The 15,325-nt window shown below is 38.2% G+C and overlaps 1 protein-coding gene across 2 annotated transcripts in view; it reads left to right on the forward strand.

Moving 5' to 3' along the window:
- PELI2 (pellino E3 ubiquitin protein ligase family member 2) overlaps positions 1-15,325 on the forward strand; it is a 196,116-nt gene that overhangs the window by 164,265 nt on the left and 16,526 nt on the right. For both annotated transcript variants that reach the window (XM_047863857.1, XM_047863858.1), the window contains exon 3: positions 409-510. In XM_047863857.1, the coding sequence (XP_047719813.1) occupies positions 409-510 (102 nt within the window). The remainder of the gene's footprint in view (positions 1-408; positions 511-15,325) is intronic.

Here is a 15,325-nt window from a genome sequence, read left to right on the forward strand (position 1 = left end):
ACCAGGAGTTGGGTGCTTAACTGACTGAGCCATCCAGGCACCCCAAAATAAATTTTTGAATAAACCCTATTAATCTAAAATTTCTATCATTTAGTTATAGTAATATGGAGAAAATATATGTTTTTCCTGAGACATGATTAAATCAAGTCTTGCAAACTGGTAAATTTGATTTGACTTAAATATTGTTCACATGAAGATACGGTATTGGGTAAAACCGGAGTCATGGCTGTTAGTTTGTCTAATTCAGGGCACAGCACAGGAACAGGTTCTGATTAAAAACAAACAAAAAACACGTTGGCTTGGCTTGTATTGATTTGGCTGGCAGAGTGATGTTTGTTAACTACAAACAGAATTGCAGTTGTTGAAACGAGATTTTGTTGAATGTCTATGTTTTTATTTCATTATTAGGCTATCAGCTGCAAAGGTCAACACAGTATATCGTATACTCTGTCAAGGAATCAGACTGTGGTGGTGGAATACACACATGATAAAGATACGGATATGTTTCAGGTAACGTCTTTATTTCTCTTGTTTAATGTGGTGTCCTTACCGTTAGTTTCGGGCATACAGTATGATAGTTCTGTATTTGTGCATATTACAAAATAATCACTACAGTAAGTTCAGCTAACATTTGTCACCACACATAATTACAAAGTTTTTTTCTGGGGATGACAGCTTTTTAAGATCCACTCTCCTGGCTACTTTCAAATATACAATGCAGTGTTATTTACCATAGGCACCGTGCTGTATGTTACATCCCCATGACACAGCTTCCTCTCCTTCGTGGAAATTTTAGCACACTTTCCTTCATTTTGATATGTAGTCAGACCTTTTGGCACAGTAGCGTTTAGTGATGTACAAGGAGAAGGACATAAGGATAATATAAAAATTAATTCCTATTTGGTTTTTGAAAGACTAAGAAAAAACTTAGTTCTAAAATTGCAGACAAGCTACGTTCTTAGCATTATGTGTATAAATACACATTATTTTTATTTTATAATGAAAATTTTTTAAACCAATCACTTTGAAAAGCAAACATGTTCAAAATACTTCCTAAATAACACTTGAATCAGAAAGGACATTGATACTACAAGTATAGGCCTTTTTAAAAAGAACTATAGAACATTATGTAGCAAAACTCAAGAGATGTGACTGACCTCATACTCAGAAGGAAATGTAAAAATTGAAGTGCTTTCATTATAGAAGGGAGGGAAGGAGGAAGGAAATCAAGAAACTAACCATTGGTCTCTAAGAGTTCTCTTTTAAAAATGAAAGTAAGAAAATACAGAACAGGGTCATGAATAGTGGTTCCTATTAGTGGTATATAATAGGAAGTCCAAAAATAGATCAAAAGAAAGCAGAAGGAAGGAAATGAAAAGGGAAAAAAATCATCAATTTAGGAAGAAGAGAATTTATAATATATTCAAGATTTGGTGCTTTAAAACAACAAAAAATTAAAATTAAGGCTAATAAAGGAAAAAAAATCAAACTCAAATTGGGAGCCATGAGGTTTTGCATTTCTTTCTTTCTTTCTTTTTTTTTTTTTTTTTTTTTTTTGAATGCTTTTATTTGAGAGAGAGAGAAGAGAGACAGAATGAGGGAGACAGAGGATCCAAAGCAGGCTCTGTGAGATCATGACCTGAGCCGAGGTTGGACACTTAACCTACTGAGCCACGCAGGTGTCCATAGGCTTTGCATTTCTGTATGGAGAGTTAAATTATTAAATAAACTATATTGAAACAAGTGTCAAAACAATATCATAGATCACATCCTAAAGGGGGAATAAGTAGTTCTGAAAAATAAGAAAATATGCTCAACTTATCTCAAAAAGAGAAATGTGGCTTCGCATCGCACAGCCACATTATGTTTCACTTACCAGATTGGCAAAAATCTGAAAGGTCTTGTCAGAGATGTGGGGAAACCCTCTCCTACTCCTATAAACTGGTATGACCTGTGTGCAGCAGTGAGTTAGAGATGCTGGTGAAAATGAAAAATGCTTGCACTCTTTGCTCTTCTGTTTCTAGAGATTTACCCCAAAGATACCCCTACATACATGCAGAATTACATTTTTACCAAGTTATTGCTCAAAGCAAGATTTAGTAGCCAAAGATTGTGAACAACCTAAATGTCCTTCAGTAGGGGACCGGTTCGGTAAATTCAGGTACAGCCATACAGTGGAGGTCTCCAGGACTGTAAAAGAGAACAAGAAAAAGCTTGTGTGGATGTGGAAAGAGCTCCAAACATAGTTAATGAATTAAATACTAGTATTATTGATTATATTGAGCCATTGATAATATATTCAATTAAGATTATTTAATCTTTGGGGTGCCTGGGTGGCTCAGTCAGTTGAACGTCCGATTCTTGATTTCCGACTCTTGATTTAGGCTCAGGTCATGATCTTGTATTTTGTGGGATCGAGCCCTGCGTTGTGCTCTGAGCTGACAGAGTGGAACTTGCTTGTCGTTCTCTCTCTCCCTCTCTCCCTCTCTCCCTCTGCCCCTCCACGACTCATGCACTTGCACGTGTGCGCTCTCTCTCTCTCAAAAGGAAACATTTTAGGGGCGCCTGGGTGGCTCAGTCGGTTGAGCGTTGGACTTTGGCTCAGATCATGATCTCACGGTTCATGGGTTTGAGCCCTGCATCGGGCTCTGGGCTGACAGCTCAGGGCATGGAGCCTGCTTCAGATTCTGTGTCTCCCTCTCTTTCTGCTCCTCCCCTGCTCACACTCTGTCTCTCTCTCAAAAATAAATAAAGATTTTTTTAAAAACATTTTTTTTAAAAGTAAACATTTTAAAAAAGATTAGCTAATCTTAAATAGTAATAAATTTGTTATTAAATATTAAATAGTATATTATTAAATATTAGCATAGATAATGATTTAAATAATGCTTATATGCGTTAAAAATCTCCAAGAGGACAAATAAGACATTATTACTAAAGCAGCTGCCTTTGTGGGGAAGAGGTCTGGGTAGGGGGGACATGGGGGGCTATTTCACACTATGATTTTTGAACCATGTGAATGTGTTAGCTATTTTATAAAAAGCTAAACAATCCTAGATAGTGTCATAGTCCTAGATATGGACCAATTAATTAAGGGCCCCAAAAGTAATATTTATCATAGACAAAATATTAACAGTGGCTTTAGTCATGCCATTCCATTTTATAACGTTCTAAATGTTTTTTCTTCTCCTTCAACCAGAGAAAATCTCTTCCTAAATAAATGTATGCCTACACTTTCCTGTTGATGATTTTAGTGGACTTCATAATAGTTTTTTAATACTTCCCAAAATTATTTTCCAAGATTCCAAGATTTCCAAATAAATCTTCTATTTACAAGATTTTTTACATAGGTTTTTTACACATGTCTTACCTAGAGAACAGATTCTCAATACCAAAAAAAAAAAAAAAAAAGCATCAAGAAAATTTTACAGTGGTCGGTGGTACAGTTTTTACCACTTTCTTTTTTGTTTGTTTTGTTTTTATTTTTTAAAATTTACATCCAAATTAGCATATAGTCAAACAATGATTTCAGGAATAGATTCCTTAATGCCCCTTACCCATTTAGCCGATCCCCCCTCCCACAACCCCTCCAGCAACCCTTAGTTTGTTCTCCATATTTATGAGTCTCATCTGTTTTGTCCCCCTCCCTGTTTTTATATTATTTTTGTTTCCCTTCACTTAGTTCATCTGTTTTGTCTCTTAAAGTCCTCATATGAGTGAAGTCATATGATTTTTCTTTCTCTGACAAATTTCACTTAGCATAATACCCTCTAGTTCCATCCATGTAGTTGCAAATGACAAGATTTCATTCTTTTTGATTGCCGAGTAATACTTCATTGTATATATATACCACATTTTCTTTATCCATTCATCCATCAATGGACATTTGGGCTCTTCCCATACTTTGGCTATTGTTGATAGTGCTGCTATAAACATTGGGGTGCATGTGCCCCTTTGAAACAGCACACCTGTATCCCTTGGATAAATGCCTAGTAGTGCAATTGCTGGGTTGTAGGGTAGTTCTATTTTTAGTTTTTTGAGGAATCTCCATACTGTTTTCCAGAATGGCTGCACCAGCTTGCATGGCCACCAACAATGCAAAAGAGATCCTCTTTCTCCACATCCTCACCAACATCTGTGGTTGCCTGAGTTGTTAATGTTAGCCATTCTGACAGGTGTAAGGTGGTATCTCATTGTGGTTTTGATTTGTATTTCCCTGATGATGAATGATGTGGAGCATTTTTTCATGTGTCTGTTTGCCATCTGGATGTCTTCTTTGGAGAAGTGTCTATTCATGTCTTTTGCCCATTTCTTCACGGGATTCTTTGTTTTTTTGGGTTTTGAGTTTGATAAGTTCTTTATAGATTTTGGATACTAACCCTTTATCTGACATGTCATTTGCAAAAATCTTCTCCCATTCTGTGTGTTGCCTTTTAGTTTTGCTGATTGTTTCTTTCGCTGTGCAGAAACTTTTTATTTTGATGAGGTCCCAGTAGTTCATTTTTGCTTTTGTTTCCCTTACCTCCAGAGACGTGTTGAGTAAGAAGTTGTTGCAGGCGAGATCAAAGAGGTTTTTGCCTGCTTTCTCCTCGAGGATTTTGATGGCATCCTGTCTTACATTGAGGTCTTTGATCCATTTTGAGTTCATTTTTGTGTATGGTGTAAGAAAGTGGTCCAGGTTCATTCTTCTTCATGTTGCTGTCCAGTTTTCCCAATGCCATTTGCTGAAGAGACTGTCTTTATTCCATTGGATATTCTTTCCTGCTGTGTCAAAGATTTGTTGGCCATATGTTTGCGGGTCCATTTCTGGGTTCTCTATTCTGTTCCATTGATCTGAGTGTCTGTTCTTGTGCCAGTACCATACTGTCTTGATGATTACAGCTTTGTAGTATAGCCTGAAGTCTGGGATTGTGATGCCTTCTGCTTTGGTTTTCTTTTTCAAGATTGCTTTGGCTATTTGGGGTCTTTTCTGGTTCCATACAAATTTTAGGATTATTTGTTCTAGCTCTGTGAAGAATGCTGGTGTTATTTTGATAGGGATTGCATTGAATATGTAGATTGCTTTGGGTGGTATTGACATTTTAACAATATTTGTTCTTCCTATCCAGGAGCATGGAATCTTTTTCCATTTTTTTGTGTCTTCTTCAAATTCTTTCATAAGCTTTCTATAGTTTGCAGTCACCTCTTTGGTTAGATTTATTCCTAGGTATTTTATGGGTTTTTTTTGTGCAACTGTAAATGGGATTGATTCCTTGGTTTCTCTTTCCATTGCCTCATTGTTGGTGTATAGGAATGCAACCGATTTCTGTGCATTGATTTTATATCCTGCAACTTTGTTGAATTCATGAATCAATTCTAGCAGTTTTTTGGTGGAATCTTTTGGGTTTTCCATATAGACTATCATGTCATCTGTGAAGAGTGAAAGTTTGACCTCCTGGCCTATTTGGATGCCTTTTATTTCTTTGTGTTGTCTGATTGCAGAGGCTAAGACTTCCAATACTATGTTGAATAACAGTGGCGAGAGTGGACATCCCTGTCTTGTTCCTGACCTTAGGGGGAAAACTCTCAGTTTTTCCCCATTGAGGATGATATTAGCATTGGATTGTTCATATATGGCTTTTATGATCTCGAGGTATGCTCCTTCTATCCCTACTTTCTTGAGGGTTTTTATCAAGAAAGGATGCTGTATTTTTGTCAAATGCTTTCTCTGCCTCTGTTGAGAGGATCATATGGTTCTTATCCTTTCTTTTATTGATGTGATGAATCATGTTAATTGTTTTGCGGATATTGAACCAGCCCTGCATCCCACGTATGAATCCCACTTGGTCATGGTGAATATTTTTTTAATGTATTGTTGGATCTGGTTGGCTAGTATCTTGTTGAGGATTTTTGCATCCATGTTCATCAGGGAAATTGGTCTATAGTTCTCCTTTTTAGTGGGGTCTCTGTCTGGTTTTGGAATCAAGGTAATGCTGGCTTCATGGAAAGAGTTTGGAAGTTTTCCTTCCATTTCTATTTTTTGGAACAGTTTCAAGAGAATAGGTGTTAACTCTTCCTTAAATGTTTGGTAGAATTCCCCTGGAAAGCCATCTGGCCCTGGGTTCTTGTGTTTTGGCAGATTTTTGATTACTAATTCAATTTCCTTACTGATTATGGGTCTGTTCCAATTATCTATTTCTTCCTGTTTCAGTTTTGGTAGTGTATATGTTTCTAGGAATTTGCCCATTTCTTCCAGATTACCCATTTTATTGGTATATAATTGCTCATAATATTCTCTTATTATTTTTATTTCTCTTGTGTTGGTTGTGATCTCTCCTCTTTCACTCTTGATTTTATTTATATGGGTCCTTTCCTTTTTCTTCTTGATCAAACTGGCTAGTGGTTTATCAATTTTGTTAATTCTTTCAAAGAACTAGCTTCTGGTTTCATTGATCTGTTTTTCTTTTGGTTTTGATAGCATTAATTTATTATTATTTATTATGTAGGTCTAATCTTTATTATTTCCTGTCTTCTGCTGGTTTGGGGTTTTATTTGCTGTTCTTTTTGCAGCTCCTTAAGGCGTGAGGTTAGGTTGTGTATCTGAGATCTTTCTTCCTTCTTTAGGAAGGCCTGGATTGCTATATACTTTCCTCTTGTGACCGCCTTTGCTGCGTCCCGGAGGTTTTGGGTTGTGGTGTTATTTTCATTGACTTCCATATACTTTTTAATTTCCTCTTTAACTGCTTGGTTAGCCCATTCATTCGTTAGTAGGATGTTCTTCAGTCTCCAAGTATTTGTTACCTTTCCAAATTTTTTTCTTGTGATTGATTCCAAGTTTCATAGTGTTGTGGTCTGAAAATATGCACGGTATGATCTCAATCTTTTTGTACTTACTTAGGGCTGATTTGTGTCCCAGTATATGGTCTATTCTGGAGAACGTTCCATGTGCACTGGAGAAAGAATGTATATTCTACTGGTTTAGAATGAAATGTTCTGAATATATCTGTTAAGTCCATCTGGTCCAGTGTGTCATTCAAAGCCATTGTTTCCGTGTTGATTTTTTGATTAGATGATCTGTCCATTGCTGTGAGTGGGGTGTTGAAGTCTCCTACTATTATGGTATTAATATCAATGAGTTTCTTTATGTTTGTGATTGATTTATATATTTGGGTGCTCTCACACTTGGCACATAAATATTTACAATTGTTAGGTCTTCTTGGTGGGATAGACCCCTTGATTATGATAAAATGCCCTTCTGCATCTCTTGATACAGTCTTTGTTTTAAAGTCTAGATTGTCTGATATAAGTTTGGCTACTCTGGCTTTCTTTTGTTGACCATTAGCATGATAGATGGTTCTCCATCCACTTATTTTCAATCTGAAAATGTCTTTAGGTCTAAAGTGGGTCTCTTGTAAACAGCATATAGATGGATCTTATTTTCTTACCCATTCTGTTACCCTGTCTTTTGATTGGAGCATGGAGTCCATTGACGTTTAGAGTGAATACTGAAAGATATGAATTTATTGCCATTATGATGCTTGTAGAGTTGGAGTTTCTGGTGGTGTTCTCTGGTCCTTTCTAATCTTCTGTTGCTTTTGGGTGTGTGTGTGTGTGTGTGTATTTTTTTTTTTTTTCATCTTTTCTCCCTTCAGAGAGTCCTCCTTAAAATTTCTTACAGGGCTGGTTTAGTGGTCACAAACTCCTTTAATTTTTGTTTGTCAATTTTTTACCACTTTCAAATCAACACATCACTGCAATAGCACCTGTAATTTCATCACTATTCTTTAGCGACATGTTGGGACATGGATAGTTCTTCACTATTGTACAGTCACATTCCACTCACATTGTTCACTTTCCCCCTCACCTCTGCAAATTCAAGATGAGCGAAAGATTCATGAGAATCTTAACATGAGATCCATTGTCTTGACAAAATAAGTGCCCAATACAGTACCTTTACCATAGACACAGGGTTATCCAGCAGATCTCTGGAATGCGTTCATTTTGTGGAACTGAAACTTTGTCCCTATTGAACAGTGATTCCCATTTCCCTCCATCCCCAGTCCCTGGCAGCCATCATTCTGCTCTGTTTCTATTGATCGTGTAGATACTGCACATAATCAGAACCGGGCAATATTTGTAATATCCTCCAGGTTTATGCATGTTGGTGCATGTGGCAGGATTTCCTCTTTTGTAAAACTGAATAATATCCCATTGGATGTTTATACCACATTTTCTTTATCCATTCACCCTTTGCAGACCTTTCGGTTGTATCTAGATCTTGGCTACAGTAAGTAATGCTACAGTGAACATGGGGAGCAGATACCTCTTTGAGATCCTGATTTCAGGTTCTTTTGGTTTTTCTTTTGTTTTGTTTTTGTTTAATAAATACCCAGAAACAGGATTGCTGAATCACATGGTAGTTTTGTTTTTAATTTTTTGAGGAACCTCCATACAGTTGTAAACATCTAAGTGCTTTTTGCATACTTCCTATTCCACCACATGGAATATTTCAAAGCCTCAATATTTAACGAGAGTAATTTATTACCACTTCATCAGAAGCACACTTAAGTGAAATTGACGTTATTTTTAACTGCACATGCACGGCGATGAAGAATGCAGTGGCTGTTAGTACACTTTGGTGCCGCTGCCTTGATTCCTGCTAAAGCACTTGATTGCCTGAGCACCATCAGAATAAATGTTAGCACAATGGAAAAGGCAAATGGCACGTTTGTATTATTATGAAAGTGATTTTTGGCTTCATGGACATGGTCCTTAGAAAAGGTCTCAGGGCTCTTAAATATGGAGAACAAACAGAGGGTTACTGGAGGGGTTGTGGGAGCGGGGATGGGCTAAATGGGTAAGGGGCACTAAGGAATCTACTTCTGAAATCATTGTTGTGCTTATATGCTAACTAACTTGGATGTAAATTTAAGAAAGAAAAGAAAGAAAGAAAGAAAAAAAGTCTCAGGGACCCACAGAGGTTCATAGACTACACTGAGAAATACCAAATCATACTATACTAACCTCTTAAATTGCATAGCTGAAGAAATTTGGGTCTTTGAGAGGAAAGGTAACTAGCTACTAGGGGCAGAAAAGGCATTACTGGCAGAAGTAAGATTTACGTCTCTGGAGTTCTACATTCTCTACATAGTACCTCTTTAACGCGTGGTAATTCAACAAGAATTTATAGATTTACTAAGAAAACATAACACATTTGTCATCTTAACTAAAATAATCTGATTCTACTTGGAAAATAACTAGACCTGTGGGAGGATTACTATCAGGTCATTTCTCTGCAGAGTAAAACTAAGGCATTCTCAGAAGGCCCTGAACAATCAAGCTTGTTTTAATTTTTCTTCCTTTTACAAGTTCTTATGTCCCAAACCCACCACAGACAAAGGTTACTGAGCAAAAAGCACTGTAGCATTCCTATATCTCAAGCCTGGACCTTGGTGTTGAGGGCTGTTCATTGTAGCTATTATCTATAAAATGATTTCTAAGTTAATTGAGAATTTAAAAGCAGAACATCAGACTGAACCAAAGAAGGTCCTTGTGCTGCCTTTCCCACTGTGGAACAGACAGTAGGCTCAGAACTTGGAAATATTATTGCCTAAGGAAGAAAATATCAATTATATCTCAATTTAAGAGATGGGTTAAGGGTAAGAAAGTCTGAGTTAATATAGCAATAGTTTCTTAGTAATTTTCTAGAATAGGAGTAAATGAAAGAGGGAATAGTGTAGCTATTGAGAAAGCAAAATATTTTTTTTTAAATGTTTATCAAAGAAATCAAAGGAAGTGATGAAATGTCTTACAGGGTCCCTAAAGGGAAGTATGATGCCAAATGCATATTGACCATCAGGGTAAGGAAATCAGCCAGGCCTCAAGATTTCTGTTTCATAATTTGGACCCTGGGTGCTGCCATACCTTATGTTTTTGGTTTTTGTTTGGTTGGTGTTTAATTTAGTTGGTTTATAGTACTTTTATTTGTTTTTAATGCGTATTTATTTTTGAGAGAGAGAGAGAACATGACAGGGGCATGAGAGAGAGGGAGACACAGAATCCAAAGCAGGCTCCAGGCTCTGAGCTGCCAGCACAGAGCCCGATGCCGGTCTCAAACCCACGAACTGCAAGATCATGACCTGTGTTGAAGTTGGATGCTTAACCAACTGAGCCACCTACACACCCCTATAGTACTTTTTGATGGCAATATTTAAGTAGCATATATCTAGTTGAGAAAAGTTAAAGAATATTTGCTATTTAAATAGTTATTTTTTGGGGTGCCTGGGTGCCTCCATCAGTTGAATGTCCGACTTTTGATTTTGGCTCAGGTACTGATCTCATGGTCATGCGATTGAGCCCTGTGTTGAGTCCTGCTTCAGGCCCTGTGCCGAGAACGGAGCCTGCTTGAGATTCTGTCTTTCCCTCTGCCCCTCTCCTGCTTTCACATGCCCATGCTTGCTCTCTCTCTTAAAAAAAAAAAAAGAGTTATTTCTTAAAGCATTGTGTGTCTCTCTCACAGAGATCAAGCTGACTGTCAGAATCTTCCATTCATCAGTTTCATTTCTTGAGCACCTGCTATGTATCAGATACTCCTGTAGTTACTGAAGACAGCCAGGGCTCCCCTCTCATGGAGGCTGCATCCTAGAGGAGGCAAACGGACCACAAATAAGCATTCCAGGGGGGAGGAATGGGGGGTGCCAAAGCCCCAAGCAGGAGCAGAGTGAAGGAGGAGGACAGTGAAATGAGATGAGCTTGGAGAGGTGGGGCCTTTAAGGCCAAGTAAAAAAATTGAGTTTTAAGCAAGAGAGGGGTATAGTCTAATTGATATTTCTTAAAGATATCTTCACGTACTCTCTCGAAAGGAATGGAGGTGACATGTGAAAACAGAGACCAGTTTGGAGACTAAGGCAATGCAATCCTAGTAAAAACTGACAGTAACTGGAACTAAGGTGGGAGAAATGAAAGGACGGAAGCTGTGTTTGGAGGCAGTGTTGACAAGTGGCTGTGAAGGAAGGTAAACAATCAAGGATAATATTTTGATACTGAGTTTCAGCTTGAGCAAATTGGATACCAGTCGTTGGTGGGGCATCTAGGGATTGAAGAAGAATCCAGGCTCTGTTTAGAACATGTTACATTTTGAGATGCTTATTAGATTCCGAAGTGGAGATTGGGCATGATAGTCTGAAGCTCTGGTAAAGATCAGGACTTTTTGGCTAATAGTAGGATTTAACGAGATTACCTAGGGAGAGAAGAGAAAGAGAAGGGAGGGGGATGATTTACCAACTAGCCTGTAGGGTTTCCTTATTCTTTCTTTTTTTATTTACTTATTTTGAGAGAAAGGGCACTCGAGGGAGCCGGGGAAGGGCAGAGGGAGAGAGAGAATCCCAAGCAGGCTCCACACTCCGTGCAGAGCCCAACACGGGGGCTCAGTCTGACGAACCACGACAGCATGACCTGAACTGAAACCAAGCATCGACCGCTTAACCAACTGAGCTATCAAAGCACCCCGGGCTGCATTATTCTAATACCAGGTACAGATGTGCCAGGATGTGCTGGCTGAGCTCTGCAGTAGTGCAATCAGTACTGCCCTGGGGTAGAAACTCCACAGGTGGGTTGAGAGAAGTTGAGTGAGGGAGGAGTCAGGACATGGGAGGGTGGTAACTAGTGACAGGTTTTTCAAGAAGTATTGCCTCTAACTGAACTGGAGAGATGGGGCCATAGGTTAAAGCCTGCTTGCAGGGGAACGAATGTGTTTTGTTTTTTAATTTTTGTTAATGTTTATTTATTTATTTTAATGTTTATTTTTGAGACAGAGAGAGACAGAGCGTGAATGGGGGAGGGGCAGAGAGAGAGGGAGACACAGAACCGGAAGCAGGCTCCAGGCTCTGAGCCATCAGCCCAGAGCCCGACGCGGGGCTCAAACTCACAGACCTCGAGATCGTGACCTGAGCTGAAGTCGGATGCCCAACCGACTGAGCCACCTAGGCGCCCCAATGTGTATTTATTTTTAAGAGAGAGAATGCAAGTGAGGGAGGGACAGAGAGAGAGACAGAGACACAGAATCCGAAGCAGGCTCCAGGCTCCGACCTGTCAGCACAGAGCCCGATGCGGGACTGGAACCCACAAACTGTGAGATCTTGACCTGAGCTGAAGTCGGACGCTTAACCAACTGAGCCATCCAGGTGCCCTGGAAGGAATGTGTTTTTAAAGATGAGAGAGACTAATCTAAACAGTGCTACTCAAAGTGTGCTCAGCTGAGCATCCAAGCGTCTGTTAATGGTACAGAATGAGCGGAGTAGGACATGGAGAGGACTTTGGAAACCATTACAGCACCTTTTATAGTACCTGAAACACCCAAGCAGATGATCATTTTTCCAATACTCATTTTTATTGTACTTTTAAAAAGTATCAGTGACAAGTTGCTGTTTAGAAAAAAAAAATTGGTCCTTTTACCCCCCCCCCCCCCCCCCAGAGTCACAGAGTTGGAGAAGCTTCACAATGTGTTTGGTAGCTGATGGCAAGATCTAGTATAAAGAGAGAAATTGAAGATTCAGGAGAGAGAGGGGACAATATCAGGAGCAAAATCCTTGGGAAGAATATGGAGACGCCCACATCAGTAGAGAGATTGGTCTTGGATAGAAGCAGCAACATTCCATCCTTGTCATAGGAGGGACATCAGAAAATAAGGTTACAGATACAGGGATATGGGTAGCGTTGGTCCGGGAAAGGTGAGGGAGGCCCTTCCAAGTTCTTCAATGCCATCTTACCTGTACTGACTTTGACTGACAACCAGGCAAACCCAAACCTTTCTAAAATGTATAAAATTTAAAATGCTGAATGATGCCATGTCTGTGGTATCAGTAAAATTCTCCCTGTGGTTACTCTATGAGTATCAGCACTGTATGATTATCAGGTGAAATTCAGGAACATCTTGGCTTGTCTACATGACTCCCCTTAAGATAACGTAGAGTTGATCCAGTATTCAAAAGGATGGGTTCCAAGTTTTGCGCACGGGGTGAGTTTTCAGTAGGAAAGTGGCTTAGAGTTTTGTTTTGTTTTTTTTTTCCTGGCAAAAGCAACATGTATCCGAAAGTATAAAATTTTACTGGCACCCTATAGGTTAGATTTAAGTGGGAGTGAATTGATAAACAAATCAAACATGACCAGTCAGATAAGTATCATGACTTGAAATAATTGATTGTAACGGTATGTTCCAGTTGAAATGTCATGTTTTACAGTCCATTTCAGTTAATTCATCAAGACATTAATATATTGGGATGAAATCACAGTGGCCTTTACGGAAGAGAGTAATCTTTGTGTGTGACAAGCCTGTGACATTCTACTAGAGCATGGCTTTCGCTTTGAGCTTACAACAGAGCTTGAAGAGCCGTTGCCCTCTTCATGGAGGTAACAGAAACGATGTCAGAGACGGTGTCTTTGTGAGAGCTCCAGGCAATTGTAGAACTCACCCCATTTCACTCCCCAGCTTCATTGGACAAGGTTATTCATTGGACAGTACAAGTTTATTCCTGAGTTTAGAGTAGCCTTTATTTTCTTGTTTATACTTTTCTGTATTTGTAGAATATTTTGCAATAAGTATTTGTTACTTTTCTAATTAAAAAAAAATTTTTAAGTGAAATAGATCAAAGGTAAATACTGTATGATATCAATTATATGTGGAATCTTAAAAAAAAAAAAAATCAAAACCATGGAGGCAGAGACTAGAATGGTAGTTACCAGGGGCTGAGGGGGTGGGGGAAAGAGGGAGAAGTTGGTCACATAGTACAAACTTCCAGCTGTAAGATGAATAGGTTCTGGGGATCGAATGTACAGCATGGTGATTATAGTTAATAATACTGTATTGTATCCTTGAAAGTCACTAAGAGAATAGCTTTTATAAAAAGAAAAAAAAAGGCTCAAAGAAAGAGAGCAGTCTGAATCAGAGCTTCTGAGTTATACACCCAGCTTTTAAATGAATCTAGCAGAGGGAAGACTCTCAACTTTAGAAAGATGAATTCTATGGTAAGGTTTTATAATATCTCTTAATTTAGGTTTTATGTTGCATTTTAAACAAGTTATATATTTTCTAAACCTGAAATGCATATATTCAGGCAATATGCATCTATTCAGGTTGATGAGTTTTAGTGAAACCAGAGGTTTCGTTTATGCCAGGCACATTTCATTAGGACAAGAAATTAAGTGTTGTAAAAAAAAAAAAAAAAAAGAGAGAGAGAGAAAATAGATGAATGCTGTCTGTTGGCTTAATAGAGATAGTCTGTGCATAAAAATGTGTGAGATTTACAAAAGAAATACAATAATAATTTTCCAGGAAGCCAACAGAGATAAATGATGCAAGATAATTTTTTTTTTTTTACTTTTATTCATTTGGATGAAAAATACATCTTATGTGTTAGATAGAATTTTGAGATCACGATAAAAATACCTGGGAAATTGAGGGGCCCTTTTAGGAGGGGCTTATATGTACACATCTGGGAGTTCCATGTGTCCCTCCCCTTGTCAGCTTCTGAATCAAAGTCACTAGTGTTAGAACATTAATATCATATTTTAGTGAGAAATGATTTATTTACATATAAATGATTTTAATTTAAAAAGTCTCTTTGGCATATATATAACATTTATCACTTTTTACTAGTTAAGAGATGCATAGAACAGCATTACATGAACATTTTAGTATTTTGTCTTGAGGGTTTTTGAAAATTTTTTTTAAAGTTTATTTTTGAGAGAGAGAGAACACGAGTGGGGGAGAGGCAGAGAGAAAGGGAGACACAGAATCTGAAGCAGGCTCCAGGCTCCGAGCTGTCAGCACAGAGCCCAGTGTGGGGCTTGAACTCATGAACGGTGAGATCATGACCTGAGCCAAAGTCAGACACTTAACCAACTGAGCCACCCAGGCACCCCTTGAGAATTTTTTTATTTGTAAACAAGTACTTAACTCTTCCCAGTTTCCAGGACAGAGCAGTGCCTCCCTTATTTGGATTTATTGAATATGAAAACCTTTTCTAGAACTGTAAGATCTTCCTAATGAAATCTATTCTTTCTGAAGCATTTAAATTTACCAAGGAAAATAAGTCAGCATAATATTATTGACAACTCTTTTAGACTTTCCCAAGAGAGATTTTTTTTTTTTAATCCAAAATTGAAATGTTAAGACCAGCTTTTTAAATATTTCACTTGACTACATCCCAAACTTTGGGCTGACTTGTATAGCCCTTTACATCATTCTCATTTACACTGAGTATGGCAACAGGCATTTAGTCTATGTCTGGGTTAGGGCTATTCTTGCCCCACGCCATGAGTCACTGGATTTACTTAGGGAAAACAATCC

This window comes from Prionailurus viverrinus, chromosome B3, assembly GCF_022837055.1.
Source record: "Prionailurus viverrinus isolate Anna chromosome B3, UM_Priviv_1.0, whole genome shotgun sequence".
Taxonomy (NCBI): domain Eukaryota; kingdom Metazoa; phylum Chordata; class Mammalia; order Carnivora; family Felidae; genus Prionailurus; species Prionailurus viverrinus.